A 22,196-nucleotide genomic window follows, 5' to 3' on the forward strand; every position below is an offset into this window, starting at 1 on the left:
TTGCAAAGTGACATTGATGACAGAGGACAATGATATTGATGCAGAGGTGGAGGATGGGAATGAAAGGAAAAAAAAGAGTAAAATGCACTGGAACAATATTTGTTTTGAACAAAGTTCATACACAACTAAAAAGAGAAAGTTATTATGTCACCATCAAAAAATGAATACAATTCAATAGTAAACATTCAAACTAGTGGTTTTTAAAAACGTTCTTTTCTCCCATATAGGTAAGCCTCTCCCCACATCATAACGTAACATTGCCTGGTGGAGAAGCTGGGCAGGCAAAACTTATTCCCAGGCCTCTGAAAATTTGCAACCATTATTTGTTACAGGAAAGCAAGTGAGTTGCTGCAGTGGCTATTTTAGTCTCTGCCACACATGACTGATACTAGAAACTTGCCAAACAGGGAAATTATTGACATAAACCTCTTGCCTAGCACCCTGTGGCACAGTTTAGTTATCCACAAATGAACTGACTTTTATTATCTAATTTTTTTTTAACTTTCACATACTACTCCATGGCATATAAGGGAGAAAGTAAATCCTTACTTAGTGTCTTCAGAGCTGTCGGGCTGTAAAGTGACATGCAACGAAGGGCTAGGAACATCTAAATGACAAAAAGTCAAAACAAAACACAGTCAGTAAGATAGAACACTTATCTGATTGTACAATTCTACACAAACTGATCCACTAAAATAGCTAAGTGAAAATGACTAAACTAAATGCTAACAGTGCGCTGTTATTACTACTTAATACGGATTAGTAATGTGAAGAGGTTTTTTTCTCGCTAAGAAACAAGTGCAAAGACTGAAAAAAGGTGGAGGGAGAAAGGGCATTAGTAGAAAAGACTAGGTTTGTTACTCACCTGGGAAGATAAACTGTTGTCTATGATGAAAGTAGTACGCAGCTTGGGGAAAAAGATCACACAGGCAGAAGAATAGATAACAAATCAGTTAAGAAACTGTAGGATAGTAGCCAGCAATCATCTTTCTTATTAAATAGACCCATCTTGCATTTCTTATTGATTATCTCTAGAAAGGTGACTTTTTGTTTCAGCAGCATATTCAAACAGTTCTGACCTACTGAAAAACAATGCAGAGCGGCAGCCAGAAATGTGTTGCCTAAACAATGCTCCTCCTTTCTATCTAATATAATTTTTGGTAGGGTTTGGTGAAACTTCATTATCTGCATTTAATGCTTTCCATATTACAGTCTTCAAATATTTGCACGTTTTTAACTTCTCAAGGACTCCTCAATTATAGAATACCATTTTCTAAAGCGGTCAAATTTGTTTGTGTGTGCTTCTTTTAACCTATAGCCTGTTGCAAGAGGATGTTTCCACATCTTATAATGTGCCAAGTCAAAAAATGTTACAAAAGAATGGGAACTAATAGTTCCTGCAATACATCAAGATTCCTATTCAGGAGGCCCCAATTTGAATCCCAGCTATCCTCAATGGGAATGTTTCACCAATTCTCAGCTATGCTACCATTTGAAAACATTTTTGATGAAAGACTGCTCTGTCTTTTGGGGTGTGTGTGTATTGGGGTGGGGGGGGAGAAAGGAGAGCGCAGAAAAGGAAAAAGGAGAGAAACAAAAGATTGGGTCAAATACACAGTGCAAAAGCACTTATTGTTGGTTTATAGACCAAAGAAGGTAGAAAGGGGGAAGCAGTGAAGTAATTTTTTTTTTTAAGATTTACAGAATGACTGTACATATTTGCAATATTAAAAACTAGTTTCAATTTGGATTTTACAATTCCCCAAAGGAGCAGGTTTTGTTTTTAAAATAGCTCTGGGCGTGAAAGGAGAGCAATGGTGTTAACCATTTGGCCCAATTAAAAATTTTCAATAAAAGGGTTTTTCACCCATACCTTTATATTTTAAAGACTTACCTGGAAATTTGAACCTGTCTCTGTGACCTTTTGGTGAAGGGTTAGGGGGTGGGGTAGCGCTGGGAGGATTGGAAGACTGATAAGGTGCTGGAGAAGATGGAGTTGAAGAAGTTGTTGAAGATGGGTTGCTGCTGGAATCTAAAGGAACTGGTGCATGATCCTGCTAAAAAAAAGTTATATTTGAATTTGACCACTTGTATATTTACTAATTTGCATTACAATGAGCAATGATTTGCAGCACAGCCCAACTTTTACATTTTATTTCATTATGTTTACTTCCAAAATATGCTACATTAAAGGTTTCTGTGAACAGCTGTAAACAATGTGCACATTATGTTGCTAAAAAGGCTAAATTATACAGATGTTCAGAAGACATTTCTTAATTTCAGTGTTCTAAGAATGTATTAGAATACTTGTTTAAAATCCTCATTCAGTATTCAGAGACTTATTATAGGATCTTATTTCTGACAAAAATGTATGTTAGCTTTTTAAACATGTTTCCAGTGCGATAGATGTATTTGCAGATGTTACCCTGATGTTTCAGTGTAGAACCCTTTAATCTTAGGGATGTGAGTTCATGCCTCATATGGCCACTAACCTTCTTTATTAAAAAAAAGCTCCCAAGACTGAAAACAGAGACTCAAACTCAAAAAGAGAGACTATGAAAAGACAGCTCTGGTTTAAGTATTTCACAGAAGGCAGTGAATGTGTGGAACTGCCCAAGGAGACAGCGGGTGATGTTAGCAAATTCAAGAGGGTGCTGGATAAAGAAACAATTGAAGGTATACCATATGCTTTTTTAAAAAAGCTTTGGGACCAGCCAGATGGACTGCAGTGGTCTTTTCTGGTCCTGTACATTCTTGTATTCCAATTATTTGTTGGTGAATAGGCCATTATTACAGAATGAAACTTAGGTAAAATTGTTTAACCAGAAGGAAGAACCACATTACATATAAGAAGTATGTATACTTGATAAGGAAACATTTGCAAGGCTATGGGGAAAGAGCAGGGAAGTGGGGCTAATAGCTCTTTCAAAGAGCTGGCACAGGCATGATGGGCCAAATGTCCCCCTTCTGTACTGTTTGATTCTCAGTATGTGTTTATGAAAAAAATATTAGAAGTAAATTATGCACTAAAACATGATATTTACTACCAATGTAAGCCACCTACAATCAATATTACAACACTTTATTTAAAAACAATACAAAACTGTACACACTCAAATCTACAAAGTTAGCGTGTGGTACCTTTTTATTTAGTGCCTTTGGAAGAGTGCCAAACTGGAGCTCCGCAGGCCTATCCACAGAATTGTTTATATCAGATGGTACAGACTCTGTTCTTCGAATTCTTGATGATACTAGGCAACAGAGGAAAAACTTTAGTTACTGGATTCTCAAAATACAACAGAATGTATTTTTATATGCATTGCTTCTGCACAATGCAACCTGGGTCCAAACCTTAAATTGGGCTGAACAAATATTAACACGTTCACAGGGCAACATTTTAGGTCACGTCAGACTCATGAGCTCCTTTCCTTCCCCCGGCCCAAGTTCCAAAATATCATATGACAACACATTGTATGTTTTATGTGAAAGTGTATCTGATGTGAAATTAAAGTACCCTTTATTTAGGTGTGAGCAGCAGTAAGAAAGGCCTTGCACACAGTTACTTTCTTCTTCCATTCCAAACAATTGAAGAATGACTGCTGTGCGAAACTCGGCCTGCTTAGGTCAGGCTGCAGTTTTTCCCTGTCATCTTGCACTCCGGACATTTTTCAATGGAGGTGTTAATATCCTACCTTTCCCAAATTTCACAATACAATCTGCGGCCCACAATGTATCAGCAACAACAGTTCACAAACAAGGGAAACATCTCACAGCACTTTACAGCAGCGGAAAAGAAAACCAACAGGAGTGAAAGGGAAATCAGAGGTTATGGGGGAAGAGTCAAAGGCATAATCTAAGGGAAGGGCTTTTAGCAGGGGGGGATAGTGGATAGTCTAAGCGAAGGGCTTTTAGGAGGGAAGGTAGCAAGCTGGAGAGATTGAACGAGAGTTCCAGAGGGCAGAAGTAACAGCTACAGGTAGTGGGGCGATAGGAAAAGGACTGAAGTGCAAACTAGCGTCAGAAGAGCAGAGTGAGTGCAGTGGGACATACAGCTGGAGGACATCATTAAGATTGGGAGGAGGAAGCAAGCTTGGGAAACGATTTGAGTTCGAGGATGAGGATCTTAAAGTCTATTTTCTGGAGCATGGAGCCAATGGAGCATGCTGAGGACCAGGGAGGGGGTGATGAGGATGGGTGAAGTAGCAAGCCATTGCATTCTGAATTAGTTGGAGCTGGTGCAGGCAGATAGTAAAATTAAGAGGGAATTGTAGAAATCAATCCTCAAGGTGACAAAGGCATGAATGGGGAATTTAAAGGCAGAGAGGAAGAGGGAATTGTGGAAGCGAGCAATCGCATTTAGCTGTTTTATGCTGTCTTAATCCAGGGCAAAGTACACACTGATAATCTGCATGACACTTCAGGAATGTAGTTGATCATTCTAACCTCCAAACATAACCAACACTACAAATACTGCACGGCACATAACAAGCGGTACAAGTATTATTGTAAAGTCCAGTGCAGAGACTAATAGTGGCACACTGCAGTTAGCCTAGCTAAAAATCAGCCATGTCAGCATAATCCAGGAGTTGGTCTTGGGACCTTTCTCGTCTACCTGGCTCAGTACCATACATGTACTGCACTTGTTCATTGAGCCAGAAGGTAGCCTAACAAATATTTTCCAAATAAATCAAAACTTGACATATGCAAAAGGTTAGCCACACAGCAACTTTCTCAGATTTCAACCCCAGATTTTAAAGCATCTACGGCCCTCATCAATGACTTCTGTGCACAAATACAGATTTAAAAATGAAATGAGTCAATGAAGAGATAAACTAATATTTCAATTGGGAGAGGGGCAAAGGGAAGGGATACTGCAACTTTTACATTAAATCCCTGGGGGGGGGGGAAGGAAAAAAAGAGAGAGAAAAACATACACACGGCATGAGTGATGGTGGTTGGGGGAGGTGGGTGGGTGAGGGTTTGATGGAGAAACATTTAATCTGGAGCCCACCACTTTATATCACTACAGCTTGGAACATCATGCAACATCCAACTTTTAATCTTTTTTAAAAAAAGTTTCATTCCCCTCCTCCAAACTATGGCTTCATGTGACTTTTTCCTGGGTGTCTGTGACATACAGAAACCAATCAACCATGAGACTGACAACACATATCACAGGGAAAAGTGCTGTACATTCTATATTACAAACTGAAATCTTACTTTGAGGAAATGATATCCGGCATGGAGGAGCTTCTTTTGTGCATTTGTTGTGGCACTTTAATCTAAGAGGAAAGCAAAATAACGGTACCAAAATGCATTGAAATTTATTTTGATCTATTTCAAAACTAAGATAAGCAATAGCAGCTTACCGATCCTCGGCAACAGATCAATAGAAAGAATGGACACCATAAGGGATTTACCATTAATATTTCATCTTTGAAATTTGCCATGCTCATATTCATTTAATAATTTAGGATATCTGCAATAAGTGCTTTTTTAAAAACTTGGTATTTATATTAAGACTTTATGCAGCAGAGCCTATTCATGAGCCATGTTACTTTGGCTTCAGAGACAAAGTAGTTTTACTGATATCCGTTAACTGGGTTTTATTAAGGGAGCTGGTAATTCTTTGGCAACAGTACCATTTCCTGATGGGAGCTTCCTCAGAGTTCATTGCTAGGCACTAATACATTCTGTTTTGGTTAATTGTTTTCTTTTCAGGCTTCCTCCGTAGAGAATGTAAACATACATTTTCCGAGTAGCTGAGTTAGTTAATGGGATCTACTCCAATAGGTCAGCTGCACGGGATGGAGACTTTCATTTGCTGGTGACCAAAGTTGAATTTTCTGGGTTTCCCCCTCAGGAAATTTGACTATTTGCTTTTATGAAACAAAGGCGATCTCCCCATCCTGCGGAGCTGATGTCCTTAAGAAGATTTATATATGCTTTTATATGCACGTCTCAACAGGGAGTGTCAGCAGGATATTTAACAATGAAAGGCAGCACAGACAAGCTCGATCCTGTCCTCACCCAATGCCCTCACACTCACGCCTTCTAAGTGACAGTACTGGATGGAGATCAGCAGCAGACACCCTGACTGATTTCCCCCCTCCTTGGATAATGGCAGTGGCCCCAAAACTGCCCAAGCTGAGACCAGCTAACTAAACCACAGACCAGGAATTCAACCTGCGACTTTGCAGGTCAGTGTCGTAGACAGTACCCATGCCAGGCAGTATATTTACTCTAGCTACATTAATTATATGGTTTATTAATTACAACTACATGTTTGGCTGTACTAATGATTCATATGATTACAAAGGTAACTGTTCTGGCAGAACATACCTGCAGTGTTTGCACTTCACGCCAAACATCATACTTTTTTGACAAACTTGACAGGTCTGTGATAACCAGGATTTTGTTGAAAACCTAAAAGCAAATATGTAATAGGTCTTTTAGTCCAAGAGTAATAGAAACAATTATATCTGAAAAGTGGAAGATTGTTTCATTCAGTGGTAATAGGCACTTCTAAGGCCAGATAGAATATGAGTCAACAGCAAGGCTACGATTCCCCATCAGTATCCTAGATATCTTGCAAAACTGACAAGCAATTTTTAAGCAAATAAATTAAATTGAAGGAATGATTAAAAACACTCCATTGCTTCATGTGTCAATTAACACTGTTCAATACTATTCTTATCAAAAAGCAATTTTCCACTTCTTTGACCTGAGTACTGTATAAATGAGAGGAAATTAACATAGTAGAGAGAATTTATCCAATTCATAATCATATAGTGAAAACACTTGAACACTGGTCCTGAAAGCAAGTCACTGATATAACTTTTATCATCTTTGATAAGTTTTTAATTCAGTGATATAACCATTATAATTAGAAGCCTGCTTTCATAACCAGATATATGTAACATTGTCATATCCTCTAAAAAGGGGTATGATAATTTTCCATTTATAATACTTCCAAAATTCAATCCCACATTCAAAATCAGTACCATTAAGCTCCAACCAGACAAGTTTCTGGCAAGACTGACTTCTGGGAGCTCAACAGCAGCAACAAATTGTGGATTGTAAGGTGTGAACACAAACTGTAAAGTACATACTGAACATTTTCAATAAGATTATTTGTCAGAAATGTAATTTTTAAAATGTGGAATTCAGTAGACTCATTTACCAAAGGATTCAGTTATTTTCACCAATGTGGTAATGTACAAGTTTTAAATCAACTCCTTTAAACATGGCATAAACAAACAGAACTGGTTCCGTTAAAACAATTAGTGTCACTCATTAACTTGTTGGCAGTCGCAATCCCAACTAACGACTTGCTACAACACACTGCGTTACACGGTGAAGAGATGCGGGACCCAACCTGCAGTTCCCCACAAAATAAATTCCTGATTTCAATCATCCTTTTATGGGCAGCTGTCAAGTGGATACGAGACACTTCCCAGCAGGAAGGGGGAGGGAACATTACAGAACTATTAGCTTGACTTAATAGTTATATTTCAATTATATTTCATTTGCTGTGTGGAATGAGTAAATCCTACTTTCTCGTTGCATTCTAACTCTGAATGGCCTGGCCTTGTCTTCTTTGGTCGGACAGCAAGAAAAGGAGACAGAATAATATTGAATCCAACCAGATAGGCTGTGAGTGAAGGGCCAGAGGCACATGGAGCAGGAGGCCCTAAGCCGTATTGAGTACCACTGCATTAAAATACTTAAACTTTTTGCTTGGGTCTTTAACTACTTGATTCTGGTTTCTCATTACTTGCCTGTGTGTGATGGAAAGCCCAAAATCAGTTCGTAGCATCTGAGGGGATCCCCGCGGTACATGTAAAGTGTCTACAAAGGAAGAAGAGGAGATTATATTTAAACTGACTTTCAAAGGAATTAAAACAGTTTTTAAAAAAAGGAGACAAACATTATTTGGGCTTAACAGACCAGTGGTAGTTTTAATGCAGGACCAAATTTGAAACATTAACATTGTCCTGGATGGCCACTATGGACAAGGGTGCTCATATTGTGTATCAGGCAGGTTTTGCTGTATTTACAAGTAAACACTTTTAAAAGTTTAAATTATGTGTCTTTGAAACACCATCAAGCACTTCCAACTTAATTAAAATAGAAGCCCTCAGACCACTAAAGCCCCAAGTGTTAGAATAAGATTTTGGGCAGCCAGTCTGTCAGTTTTAGAAACCAGTTGAAACACACTTAGCTGCACAAAAGCTCATTATTTTCATAGATGCAAATCTCCAATTAAAGGAATGGTGGATAAAATGCATGCATAGACTTGAAACTGCATATATTTAAAAGAACCTGCTGCGTATATCAGTCATTGCCAAAAATAAATACAATGGGTGGCCCAGTGGCATCGTACATCAATGTACTAACATATTACATCCACAATTCCCCAAATGATTATTTCCAAGTTAAAAATCAAGGGGAGTGCTGAGGTTTCCAAAAGGACATAAAAATCAGGCAGTGACGTCTCAGACTACCCTTGCACTTCCTATCGATTACTTACAATGTAGCATCAGCAAGTGACCTACCTGCTCACAAAATGGTTCATGGTCCAGAGAACCAAAAAAGAACTGGGGGAAAATACTGCTTTATGGTCTAATACCATGACAGGCATTTACTCTCAGTTTCTTCATTACATTGTTTGGGGGGGGGGGGGGGGGGGGGGGTGGGGAAACAAGAAACAAGCACCAAAACTAGCAACGGTAAATTCTTTTTCTAAGGGCAGATGCAGTGATGCACTGAAGGGAATCGCCTTAGCACATGTGTGCTTTGACGTGGCGGTTTAAAGGTGAGCTGTGTAAACAAAGATGAGGGGGAAAAAAAACTTTTTTTGCCATTATGGAAGAACCCATCTCTGTGATGATGGTAACTACTGGGATAATAAAAAGACTTAAGTAAGTATTGTATATACTGTTAATAAAATATGTTAAGCTTTAAAAAGAACCAAGCCAACAACTAGTTAAAGACATCGATTGACTGATTACAAGACATACCACAAAAAAAAACTTGATTTACTATATTAAGAATCAGTAAATACAAGCCTCACTATGCTTAACCCTTTGAGTAATGAAGGTTGTTTGAAACAGCTTTACAGTGCACTTTATCATTTAACAGCTGCAAAATAAAATGTTTTTGTTCTAATTTTCTCCCGTTGACCTTCCTGTCCTTGGGGGGGTGCTGAGTTTTGTTGGGGTACCTCATGTATGGAGTCTAGCCATCAAGTTTCAGCAGGTTATTCTATCATGGAGGACATCACAACCAAGCCCAATTTTTTTCTTCACTGACATCCACTTTGCAGCCGAGACTAATAAGTTAGCAAAAGTTGAGCTGGACGCTAACTGATTCCCCACCTCCCACCCCCACCGCCGAGCAAGGAGCATTGAGGCACTGTGCTGTCACCATAGCTGAGATCAACTAACTCAGCACAGAATAGGAATCAAACCTGGGACTCTTTCACCTATATAGTTTAAAAGACCATTAAGGAAGCTTGAAATAATGATTTATATTTACATTTCGATCAAGTAAAGTTACAAAAATATTACACTCCCCGAAGGCTCAATGAGATTATCCAGTGAGTTGCTGAACTATACAGCACAAAATGTCCCTGGTTGTGCTCAGTTAATTGATCTGAGCCATGGTGGCAGTAGGGCACTACAATTGACCTCATTGCTTCTGGATTGGAGAGGAGAAAATAATCAGTTCCTCTTTCTGATCATTATCCAGCGACCTCTGAAAAGTGCGTGTGTGAACTTTGGTGAGGATTAAATCAGGCTCAGCTGCTACACTGTGAAAAGCCTGCCCACGCTTAATATCAAGGCTCACCATGAAAAATGGCCACTGATACAAGGGATAAAATTATAATGGAAAAATAAAGTACAGTTAGCAGTCTCAAAATATAATTTAAAGATTGTGTAACATTTTTAAATTAGATGCTATAATTCCAAAATCCTCCTTTAAAGTTAAAATAGGCAAAGTTATTTAAAATATTAATTACATATTTGAGGAAAGAATGCTTTTTTAAAAAAACTTTGAGAAAGCAGTTCACACCAACAACTTCCAAACTGCCCTTCACTAAATATGTGAATGTAACAGTTTATTGATCAGTACTGTGACTGATCTGAAATACATTTGTCATTTTCTCAATTTTGGGCTTCCTTGCTCTCCTCCCCCCTAAATGCCACTTATAATGCTAGCCCAAGACCTTATGGTCACCTGGTCCCAGATTTCTATCAACATTACTCAGTACCCAGCATATCAGATGTATGAGAACATCCCAGGGTGATGCTCCCTCTGGCATTGCTATTTTTGTTCATGAAAACCTTACTGTTCTGTGGAGAAGTGCCTTGCCTACATTCGGCCTCTCCCCTGAATGAAGATCAAGATCACAATGGGAGGGAAGTGGAAAGGGGAAAAAGTGAAAGCAACAAATCAAAGCAACATTTCAAATTGAAGTCTACAGGACACTGTATTAAACAGAAGTTGGCATAATTTGCCTTAAAGACCAGCACAATAAACATCAGCGATTCTTCACATTGCTGTGCTGTTCTTCGCAGCTAGAACAATTATCTTACACCGAAAAAGAAATGTGAAAAGATGAAGTATAATTGCTCCCCATGCAGACACAACCAGTTCTTGCTGTGTAGGACAATATTAGCAACTCTATTAATCAGGTCGATCACTCGTCCATGATTTCTTATCGAGAACAAATGGCTTCTGCGCTTGCAATTGCAATGCCATGTAGCGTGTGAAAGCAGGGAACTACTGCATGCAAAGATATTAAATAATAAATCAAGGTCGGTGTTGCCATACTCGAGCAGCAGCTTTGGTACTGATTAGCAGACATTTTACATTAAGTGCATATTTTAGGCATTGTTATAAAGCAACAGTACAGTTCAAGTCCATGGTCCAATGTTGCACAGTTCTTGTGCAGATTAACCTGGTTATTCTCCCACAATAACCATCTGATATTGTGTGCCCAAGTTAATGTTACTAAGTGTGAATGCAAAGTTTCAATGAGTGGTTAAAGCACAAGGATATAGAACCTGCACTTCCAAACACTACAGCTATTAATATGAGGTGCAGAGCCTATTTAAAAATCCCACATAGTACTACATTTGCTATTTAATTGACTTGTTAAATATTAGCCTTGAGTAGGGAGTATATTTGATAATCTACTACTAACACGGTGTACTGAAGTTCAATTGTAGCATCAATGAACACAAAAACATATCTTAAAAAAAAACATGTTTCCAATGTAAAAATCTCAAAGATATTATCTAAAGTACAAATAAGGATGACATGAAATGATTGAGCACTTAGGTTACGGTCATCCAAGGATGCACTCACATACCTCCCCCACTTCTGCCCAGAGAAGAGAAAGCAGCAAGTTGCCTGGCTGCCCCCTGGCCCAGAGACTGAGGAGCAGCATGACAAGGCCAAAACAAGTAGAGGGAAAACAGGTCATCTATTTATTTTAACTTAAAGAATGACACATGATGTGCTTGTGGAGAGGGACTACAATTTATTCAGTGCTGCAGTGGGCTGTTGGCCTAACATAGTGTGTAACTGAGCTCTGCATTGGATCACAGCTACAATTAGCTAAATGGTGCAGCTATTTGCTTCTCCATATGACTGTATGGCTATCCTACAGTTAAACACTCTTGGGCTGTTCACATGCCTTTCAGTAGTTTGTTCAAGATGCTTGCAGATAGCTCACATGCTTTCTCAGCCATGGAATGATGCATGGCATCGAAGGGCTGAGAGAGAATTAAATCCAAATTAATTATATTTTCAAAAGGGGGACAAGAACTGACAGGAAACGTGCTTCATTAAAAAAAGACAATATTCACTGCATTTCTAAAACAATCAGAATAAAATGCTCGGGCGTTGACTAGTTGTCTACTCACTCCATCCACTTAGAAAAATCATGCAAAAGTGAAAGACAAGCATGTCATTCAGGATTATGCCACTCGGAAGCAAACTAATCTGATAATCGCAAAACACCCAAACACAATGCATGCCTCAGCGCTGTGCTAATGTTAAAATACCAACTTTTAGGAGAACTGTAGTCATCAGATGGACAAGGCGTTGTGGGAAGACAGTGAGAACTTCCGATAGATTGAGGAAAGAAAGGCCTACATGGTAATAAGGGGGATCGGGTAGCAATATCATCACAGCTGCTGCCACTGCCATTGATGTTCAGATTGAGAAAAAACTTGTTTTTCTTACCGAACCTAGGAAGAAAAAAAAATGTAAGCAGCAGTTACATTGACAGGCGGCAATAATAAATAGAATTAAATCAAGACATATTCAAAATTGTGCAGCAACACCTGACAACATCAAAGTCCTGTTCACATTGACACGTATATTATAATTGAAACACATACAAAAAGGTGTTATGGTGACAAGTTTAGTACTACAGAACAGCAGTGAAACAAAGCCAACTCAATTATGAGTTTTGCAAGAGTACAAATCATAGAACAGAATGCAGTTGATATCATGACCTGCAGACACATTAGGCAGGGAGATTTTTTGTGTGTGCTAGGTGAACCAAAATCATAGGCACATTCTCAATAAACAGGTTTCCATGTTTGCTAAGCTAGCGCACAGCAGAAATCTTCTCCATAGTAATGCAAACATGGTCACTGGAAGTGAAATCTGGGTGACACCTCCGATCCAGTTGGCAGTTTACATTACACATATATCTGCTTTAAACTGACACTGGAGCATGGATATTGAGGATGAGGTTTTAACTCTCCATCCAAGTTTCTTAATTTAAAACATTGATACCCATGATTCACTCAATAATTTATTTTAAAAATACAAGAAATCACACATTTGGCCAAATGAAGGACTCCTTGACATATTTATGATTCTTGGTCTATTTTACACTACGTGCCTGCGAAAGCATCTCCCTTCAACATTTAAGCAATAGCATTGCTCTGTGATCTTGCGTCTTTACTCATCATTCTTTATAGTGGTGTTTGATAGAGAACAATTTTGCTTCTGATGATTAGGACAACAGAGATTTTTTGTTTCTGAAAGAAAATATTCTCAACCCTTGCCCGATACCTGTCTCATTAGTGGACCCTGGCCCTGCCAAAATTATTTCCACCCTCCCATTCTGCAAATGCAAACTGGGGAAGCAGCAGTGTTGAGGACAGGTCAACTTCAGCAAAAAGGATTTCTCTCGAGTCGGAAAGATTAAAGTTATATTGGCTCTATCGTACCAATCTTAGATACACAAGCGACAGATGATTGATTAAAGACAAATCAATCTGAACTTTCACAATTAAAATTACAACTTATTATTGACTTACCACCATGTACTGTTTAAAACCTGATAAATATATAAAAGCACATCAATAACTAACATTTGTCAAATACAGTAAGCTCCTTTCTGCTAATTTGATACAGTATTCTAAGGATTTATAAATAAAAATTGAATTTATTTCCTTTTGTGTTGAAACTTAATGCTATTCATTTGAAAATCTGTGCATTTTGTTCACCTTTTTGAAACTCTCATCATATGAACATCCAATGGGTAGACATTTACATACTGGCACTTTATTGGGAATGCTTACTTTAGCAGAGAATGATTTATAACAGATTACCGTGTGTGTGGTAGCTTGAAGTTGAGCACCTTAAGAATGTCACGAACTAGAAAATCATTGTTTATAAAAAAAAATCCTGTTGTGAACAAAGCTCACTTTTGGTCCCACCAGGAATCCTTACGAGGTGATGAAGATGCTTTACTTGATTATTGAGTTAACTCATATCAATAACAAGAGCAGAACTTTGATCCCATCTCAACACAACCTTATTTAATTAAAGATTCACTCAGTTATTAGACACAAAATAGAACAAGCTTGAAGAGGCACTTGATACAGTACTTATAACTCAATGTGTTTTTCTGGATAGCAATCAGGAGTAGAAACTCCAGCCAATTTTCCCCTTATAGCCCAAGAACAGTGAGGCCAATTGTAGCTCCTCCATCACAACCTTGGCTGAGACCAGCTAACTCAGCACAGATTGAGAATCAAACAAGGTATGATTTTTGTTAGCATGGCTGAGCTAATAAGCTGATTTAACTATCTGAACTATCAGGGGAAGCATTGTAATAATTTTTGATTGTCTTGACTCTGGATCCTGGGTGTCACTATTAAAATCATGGCTTGCCAGAAAGAATCAACATGCATGGCATGAATCTCCATAATGGCTCAAGTCTCATCACCAAACCTGCTGCAGAGGGGACTGGAATTAAATCTGCATTGCCAGAAGAGAATAACATACTTTTTATTTAACACCAGACAAGATATTACATAAGAAGTTTAGCTAGACTGGCTTGCTACAATCCACTTCCATGGAGGAGCAGGGTGCACGAACTTTCAGCTCCGCTTTGTAGTGGAACACAACAAAAACTGCGCAACAGTCTTGAAAACAACTCACTTTAATCATTCATGTGGGCTGGTGGCCTTTGTTGGGAGTCCTAAAGACTCTAAATTGGCAATGGTTTTCCCCCTAATACTTCATATTTCACACAAGATCCCGTGCACCACCAACCCACCTTCAACTGAGCAAGTTTCTTCTCTTCCTCCATGCTACTCTTCAAATGAACAGTAGGGGGTACACGTGAGCAACTCAAGTCTAATCCTCCCTTTTTGATTTTAACTCTCTCAGGGTTAAGGGAAAAATAAAGAACCACTGTCTCAGGATGAGACCAAGCACTTCAAATGGGGACTCTCCAGCACCAACCAGAGCCCCTACTACCTCACCCCTCAGCATGGTTTACATGTTATCTCTGTGTAATTTTAATAAGGAAACTGGCCATTCAGCTCAACCAGTTAGTGTTGTTATTTACGCACCACTACATCACCAAAACGTTTAGTGATCCATTGTTGGGACAAAGTATTTTTAGGAATAACTCTATAGAAAACAGATAACTAGCCTCCTGAAATTATAATATAATTTTAGAATTAAACTAAATAAAACCTTACAGATGGACTGATGAACACAATGACAAATTCAAAGCAATGCTAAATTATCAATGTTTCATATCTCAATGGGGAATAGTAAATATCAGAGAATTTTCAGTCTACTTCCTTGCCTGCCAAATGCTACGTCTAATTTTCCAGTAATACTTAAGCAGAATATGCACTCAAAAATTGCTAATTAAAAAAGAGTCCATTGCCAACTGTTCTAATTCAACATGTACTTGTTATTTTGCTTCCAGTCTGTATACAACCTGCACAAATTAGCACATTAACACATCCTCTGCAAATAATGACAGGTGCAACCTGTTTGATAAAATTTGATGGGTGATCAGAAAATTTCAAGTCCTGAATTACAAACACCACCCCTTCCTACCCAAAAAAAGCTAATGAACCTTTACAGCCAGCTGAAGATTTTGATCTAGCAAAGCGCAGCAAAAACATCATCTCCACTGAATAGCCTTACCTGAAAAGGCACAGCAACTGTTTGTAGATGCACCACATTCATTAAAAAGAAACAAGCTAGTCAAGTCGTATTAATATACAAATAAATCTTACTTACTTAATTGTTGGTACCTCATCTATTCTATTTCCCAGTTGCGATTCATGAGATTTACTCCTGGTAAGTGTTGAGAAACCAGGAAAAAGCTGAATAAGTTTCCTAGAAGGTGGTGGCGGAGTTCGTGGTGGTTTAAATCGATGTTTTTTCTTTGAGGGAGGTGTGGCAGGTGGTGTAGTTGTGATGGTTCGAGCTCCTGGCGTTCGTCGACCTGGTCGAGGGGACTGTGAAAAGGGGTCTACAAAATTATCTGACCGACTTGGCAAGTACATATAATCTGATGTAGGAATAACAGAGACAGATATTGAACGTGGCTGTGGGTGAATTAGTCTGGGAACAGGGGAAGGACTGTGTGGCTGTCTGGAACCAACAGGACACCCCAGCTCTGAAGGAGGTACAGTATTGCTTTCTCGTCTTGTTTCAGATGAAGTCCAAAGAACAGCATCATCTTGCAACTCCCCACCTGTTTAAAAGAAATGCAAAAATAAAATAAGTAAATATCAGAGTTCACTAATACAGCACTTGCCTTTAAAATTCCTCAACAATTCACTAAATTTCTACTATGCTGGTAATATCAGCGTTTTTAAGTAGAGTAAGGCTAATAAAGGTGAATGATAAAGTAACATGGCTTACTCTTTCCTGAGCAATCTGACACTTAGTAAAATACCAAACTACAGTTTATTCACAGATTCTGGGTTTTCGTTAATTTTACCACAGTGTATGTTAACTTCTAAAGATTTGTTATGTTTTCGGAAAGTAACAGGAAGAGTGGAAACAGTCAGTCCTTCAGAATAAAACAAATGAGATGTAAGGAAATGGGAAGGAAACCGTTACACACAGATAATGAAATATCTACACATTAACTGGCACAAACTTGATGGACAGAATGACCAGTTTCAGTGCTTTCAATATTCAATGATTCTATATCGCCTTAATAGGACCCCAATGGGTCAAAGATTAAACTAGGCCACTTGGGCGGAACAAAATACTTGTAAGGAGTAACACTATTGGGGCTATGATTGTAATTGTATTGAAAGAGGAAAATAAAATGATACGCCATTCTAGTTAGAAGCTTTAGCTGCTTTTACTGATAACACTAGTAGTAATGAAAACAAACCTACGCCAATTCAGATTTGGTCAGTTTGATCAGAACCAGTTCAGATTTTTGTAAAATGTCTTGATTCTTTATTGCACGGGAAATCTAGGCAGATGGAATTGCTTAACATTTTCATTTGAGCGCTCAAATCAGATACCACAACTTTAGTTGTTTAATACCGAGTTCAATGGGGTGGGCTGAGACCAAGGTCAAATAACTCAACTGATGCTGGTTTGCCAATCCTTACAGTGCGGGCAAATCAATAGCAAACAGGAGCGGAATCTTTTGACAAATTTCCCCTCCTTAGCACAAGAGACATTGAAACTAATTGCAGCATCAGTCTGTGGACCCAGCTGGAAACAACTACACTCAGCACAGACCTCAAATGGAACCTGCAACTTGCTTGTTTTTAAATCTATGGATAAAACCAAACAGTTCAGTTTTTCAAAATGGAAGCTGTACCTTCTTAAGGATTTAGGAGGGCAACCAGTGTTGTTCCCCAAGGACAATGCTGCAATTAAATTAAATAGTCCTTTGAACCAGATATGAATTGAATGCATCATTTATATGGGGTGAATTGTGTAGAATTGTCCAAACCCAGACAATGTATATTTATGGTCTTCTTCACCACTCAAGTGGTCATCTCCATATCTTTGCGTTTAAAGGTTGCAAGCATTGTTGGTATTGTTCAGCTAATCACCTTTATTTGACAGACTGAATTCCATAGCAAATGTCTATTCTTCAAGCATTAGACAGTTAAGTCATCTTGTCATGGTGTGCCGGATATACTATACTCAATAAGCTTATGTAAATCTTCCAAAGTCTGCAATCTGTTTTTGTTGAAGAACAAGAACACATACTTCATTTTTAAGAATTAATTTGTCTCAAGATCGGCAACAAGAATCACAAAGGGATTTGTCACAAAGAGCAACAAGAAGTTTCTTGGAATAGAAAAATATGGCAAGTGAGGTCCCACAGGGGTCCATGTTGGGGCCGCTCTTATTTACTATAATACATAAATAATCTGGACTCGGGAACTGAGGGAACAATATCACAATTTATTGATAACACCACACTGTGGGAAGAGGAGAATTGCTGCAAGAATTGAAAAAAGGCTGCAGGAGGAAATAGGTAGATAGGTGGCAGATACAGTTCAATGTAGAAAATCGTGAAGGCGTACTTTTTGGAAGTAAAAAAGGGGCAAAGAACATACACCTTAAATAGTACAATTTTAAATGGAGTAGAGGATACAGAGGTGGTAGCACAAGTTGATAAGGCCATAAAAAAGCAAATGGAATCCTTGGTTTTGTATTTTTAAAAAAAGGATAGAATACAAAAGCAACGAGAAAATTTTGAACTTTTACAAGACGACATTAGTTAGGGCTGCAGTGGGGGCTATAGTTTTAGACTCATTACAGGAAGAATATAAAAGCAAAGTGAAAGATACAGCATAGATTCAATAGAATGTTAGCAGGGAATGAGTAGACTGCCCTGTAGCCCACTACATCCCATACTTAATGCTTCACAATTAAGTTTCAGTTCATAGGAAAAAGAGCAGGCTTGGCTACGGAAGCTACCTGTTCAAAATAAAAAAAAGTTATGTCGGCAAATTCAACAGCTATTTTGCACACAGCTAAATCCAGAATGAGCTAAATGACCATTTCATCTGCTTCTGGTGGTTTTGGTTGAGGGCGGAATGTTGGTTAGGATTCTGTTAAGAGTTTCTTGCTCTTCTTCAAATGCAGGTCAACTAAACCACCAAAATAAGCTGAAAGGACCTTGGTTTAATGTTTCTCCGACCATGCAGCACTCCCTCAATATGACACAGGAGTAACTGATTTAAAGATGAATCATCAACTCTTACTGACAATGTTTTACCCATTAAACATTTTCCAGATGGTATGTCTTGTAGAGTGAGACACAGCTTTGTGCTTGCAATTTCCCCAAGCAAAAAAGTTCTTAATCTTAACAGCATTGTCACATAAAAGAAGCCAAAGGAAGTCAGATCCTTTTGCACCCTGAGGGGGAGAAAAACACTACCAAAAATATTTTAAATGGATTTTCAACAATGATGGAACCTAAAGTACAAACAAGTGTCCATTCCATTATTGTTGAAAATCAATTTTAAATATTTTAGGTAGTATTTTAATAAATCTTATTTTCAGACTGTTTATAAAAGTTAATTTTAGATCAAAAGTCGATTGTGCTTTGGAGCAAACACAGCCAGGTTTGCGTCGAGTATATTGGAATGTCAGCACGTGGCCTGCCTTTTAGGTAAACCAGTGCAAGCTTGCAGCTGAAACTCTCAAGATTCATGGCTTTCTCTGTAATATCTGTGTCTGTGAACGTCTGTCTGCTTTCTTATCTTTGCCTGCGTGTTAATTCCAGATTCAGAAATCTAGCTCAGCACCATCTTTGAATTATTGTGGGTAGTAGGAAGAATAAACGTTGACTGATTTGCAATAAGATCCGCTCTTCTTCATAAATATCTGAACTTGTAATGGTCACCCTTTATTTACAGAAATTCTCCTTCTACCCCCAACCCCATCAGCAACACAAATAACATTTACTAAGCTACAGTTCCCCTGATGGCTCAGTGGGCAAATCTGGTACTCAGTCATTTAGATCAGTAAGGCCTCAGACTGTGCTGAGTCGGCTGATTTAAGCCAGAGCAGCAATTGGTAAGTTGCAATAGGTTTCACACTCCCTGAGTTGGGGGAAATCAAAACAGCCAGAATTCCTGCCTCTGGCTGCTATCCAGTGACCCCTGCTGGAAAGTGTATGTATGTGCATACACTTCATGTTGGCTTCATATTTCCACAATGTGCAGAATGTGGTCAGATTTTTATGAAGCTGACATGCAAAGCAGCCTCATATTTTGCACAAGAAAATCCCAAAAAAACAATATAGTGTAATTTACAATACACACATCCCAGTTTTACATTGGTCTAAAGTCCAGGAATCAAAAATTATGATTTAAATAATACTGGCTTTGTATTAAGATTGTTAGATTAAGGTTGGAATAATCAAATCAATTTTATATCCAGATCACAAACACTGACACAATGTTCACATTGCACATGGGAAAGAAAGAAAGATCTTGCATTTATATAGTGCCTGTCATGACCTCGGGACGTCCCAAAGTGCTTTACAGCCAATGAAATACTTTTGAAGTGTAGTCACTGTTGTAATGTAGGAATTGGGATTAAAATAGATGCTCACAACTAGTGATCTGAGGTCCCATTCTGGCTATCAATTGCTCATGACTAGAGGTTACTCCTCTTGGACCAAGCTTTTGGACACCCCACCCAATAATTCCTTCTCGGGCTCGGCGTCCACTTTTGTCCGATTATACCTCTGAAGCGCCGTGATGTTTTTCTACATTAAAAGGCAGTATGTTAGTGCAAGTTACTGTTGTTTTCTTCCCATTGTTCTCGAGCACGGACATTACCCACCATCAGAAAAGGTCAGGGACCAGGAATAGTGTCACATGACTTTTGAGCAACTGTGCTTTCCAATATCACTGTCAATGCTCCTACAGCATAAACAGGATGAATTTGGGACACCAGCAGCCCCATTATCAAGACCATCTCACTGATTGAAGTCTGAAGCCAACATGCATTGGCTCTAATTGAAATATAAACTTGTCCTCTACGCATCAGATTGAATTAGTTATTGAAACATTTGTCCATATTTTTAATCTTCTTTAGCCATTATACAAGTGAACATACGAACATGTGAATTAGAAGTCATATGAATCATAGAATACAGCAGCACAAGTTTTCAAAATAATTATCTAGATCACTTAAAGCTTAACGAGATATAGTATCTAAGCCATTGTAAAAACAATGTCAGTTCCTGGATAAAAATGCATTTTGTGTTGTACATTTAGGAGCAACGTTACAATCAGTAAACCACACATTATACAGGTTACTTTTTGCAGCTAATGTACAGTCCTGCTGCTCAGTACATAAATTAAACAAAATTTCAGCATTTGTAACATTACAAACCCGGGCATACCTCACCAATTTCAGCAAGGACATATGGAAGTCTGGGAATAAGTTACTTCCTCATTCTTCGGATAATAGGTTAGTGGAAAAAAAAGTCAGGGGGTAAAAAGGAATTTAAGTAAACATGAATGGTGCAGCAGCATTAAGCACTGGAGCATAGAGGGAAGGAGACATTCAATTCCCTGTTCCACTCAGTTCCTGATTGGAGACATACCAAGACAGTGCCACTCAGCCTGGAAAGGAGAAGGGGGTTCCAGACCGCATGGAATTCACACTTTATATTAGCCAGCCAAAGGAGGAAATGTTGGCGAGGTGGGGGGAGCATCTTGCCTATCCCACCCTCGCAGAAGTAACAACTAAAGAGCTCGGACAACTTACACAGAAAATAAAATTAACAATTTTAAAAAGTGTGCGCATCATTTCCATATCAACTGACGAGTTAGACAATCCGTTGATTGAAAATTTAGTAACTATAGCTAATTGTTAGACATTAGCATGGAAATGGTTTTTTTTGTATTAACACATCTGCTTGCATTTTTTCGTGGATTAACGATAGTCATCGAATAAAAGAGGATAAAAAATACATTGTATTCCAAAACAGGAGGACACTCATCATAATCCTGTCATTTTCCATGGAATAAAGTACCAAAGTGAACATTTGCCAGGGCAAAGTACCAAACTAATCACAATATCTGAACAAGTCACTGAAACCAACAGGATGCATTAGTTTTTTTTAAAAATTAAATAAGATGCTTTTAGGGCCTTACAAAAATCAAAGATCCTCACAACAGTTGGAGCTTTTGTTTGCAATCCATCCTCAATCACAAAGTTTTACCGTCATCATTTGTTAGTGTTCACTAGCTTCCCAAAGTTCTTAAGGTATTATGAAAAGCTCTCAGACCATGAAATATGCTAACAGGATCACTAAGAGATATGCAGGAACAATTACCTGAATCATTTACGCTCCTTAAGCAGGAGAGGGCAGCATTCAGTCGGCAGCATTCCTCAGGGTTGGCTCCATACCTCTTCATGGCTTCACAGACCTTAGTATCTGACATATTCAGCAAGATATCTAGTGTTAGATCACCTGGGACGTCCTGAAGCAAAACACAATGCAATGCAAAAATTAGAAGTGAAATAATGACATCTTCCAACTTTCATTACAATAGCATTTACTCCTAATGGGATCCAGCTGCAGTTAAGCTGAAATCTTAATGTTGAACTGCTCAGCTGCGGCACAGCACTTTTATTTTTAAACACAAAACCATAAAAAGCAACAGTTTTCTTGTACAGTTATTCAGATCAGTTTTACTCACACAGGAAATAGCCAAAAAAAAGTGTGATCAATGAAGTAGTGGACAGCATTGAGAAAAGTCCCATCGAGGCCCCAAAACACAGAAATTAAAATGAATCTCACGGTTTGCTACAGATGTTTAAAACCAGTATTGCAGGAAGTAGATTCCAGTTTCAAATTGCAATGTGAAACCAGTCATTTCAGTTCCAGTAGCAGC

General features: G+C 38.4%; 1 protein-coding gene and 1 long non-coding RNA gene across 14 annotated transcripts in view; one reads left to right on the top strand and one right to left on the bottom strand.

Moving 5' to 3' along the window:
* Positions 1-22,196, top strand: part of LOC137345025 (uncharacterized) — an 87,939-nt gene that overhangs the window by 33,502 nt on the left and 32,241 nt on the right. The window lies entirely within an intron of this gene.
* The window catches only part of ksr1a (kinase suppressor of ras 1a), a 153,111-nt gene that overhangs the window by 20,749 nt on the left and 110,166 nt on the right, over positions 1-22,196 (bottom strand). For 7 of the 11 annotated variants that reach the window (XM_068008391.1, XM_068008394.1, XM_068008388.1 and 4 more), the window contains exons 3-12: positions 21,635-21,782; positions 15,583-16,042; positions 12,082-12,263; positions 7,782-7,851; positions 6,343-6,426; positions 5,221-5,282; positions 3,142-3,251; positions 1,895-2,057; positions 866-907; positions 550-607 (exon numbers count right to left, since the gene is read on the bottom strand). In XM_068008391.1, the coding sequence (XP_067864492.1) occupies positions 550-607; positions 866-907; positions 1,895-2,057; positions 3,142-3,251; positions 5,221-5,282; positions 6,343-6,426; positions 7,782-7,851; positions 12,082-12,263; positions 15,583-16,042; positions 21,635-21,782 (1,379 nt within the window). The remainder of the gene's footprint in view (positions 1-549; positions 608-865; positions 908-1,894; positions 2,058-3,141; positions 3,252-5,220; positions 5,283-6,342; positions 6,427-7,781; positions 7,852-12,081; positions 12,264-15,582; positions 16,043-21,634; positions 21,783-22,196) is intronic. The other 4 variants (XM_068008399.1, XM_068008389.1, XM_068008393.1 and 1 more) reach the window with 2 other exon arrangements.

This window comes from Heptranchias perlo, chromosome 28 (assembly GCF_035084215.1).
Source record: "Heptranchias perlo isolate sHepPer1 chromosome 28, sHepPer1.hap1, whole genome shotgun sequence".
Classification (NCBI taxonomy): Eukaryota; Metazoa; Chordata; class Chondrichthyes; order Hexanchiformes; family Hexanchidae; genus Heptranchias; species Heptranchias perlo.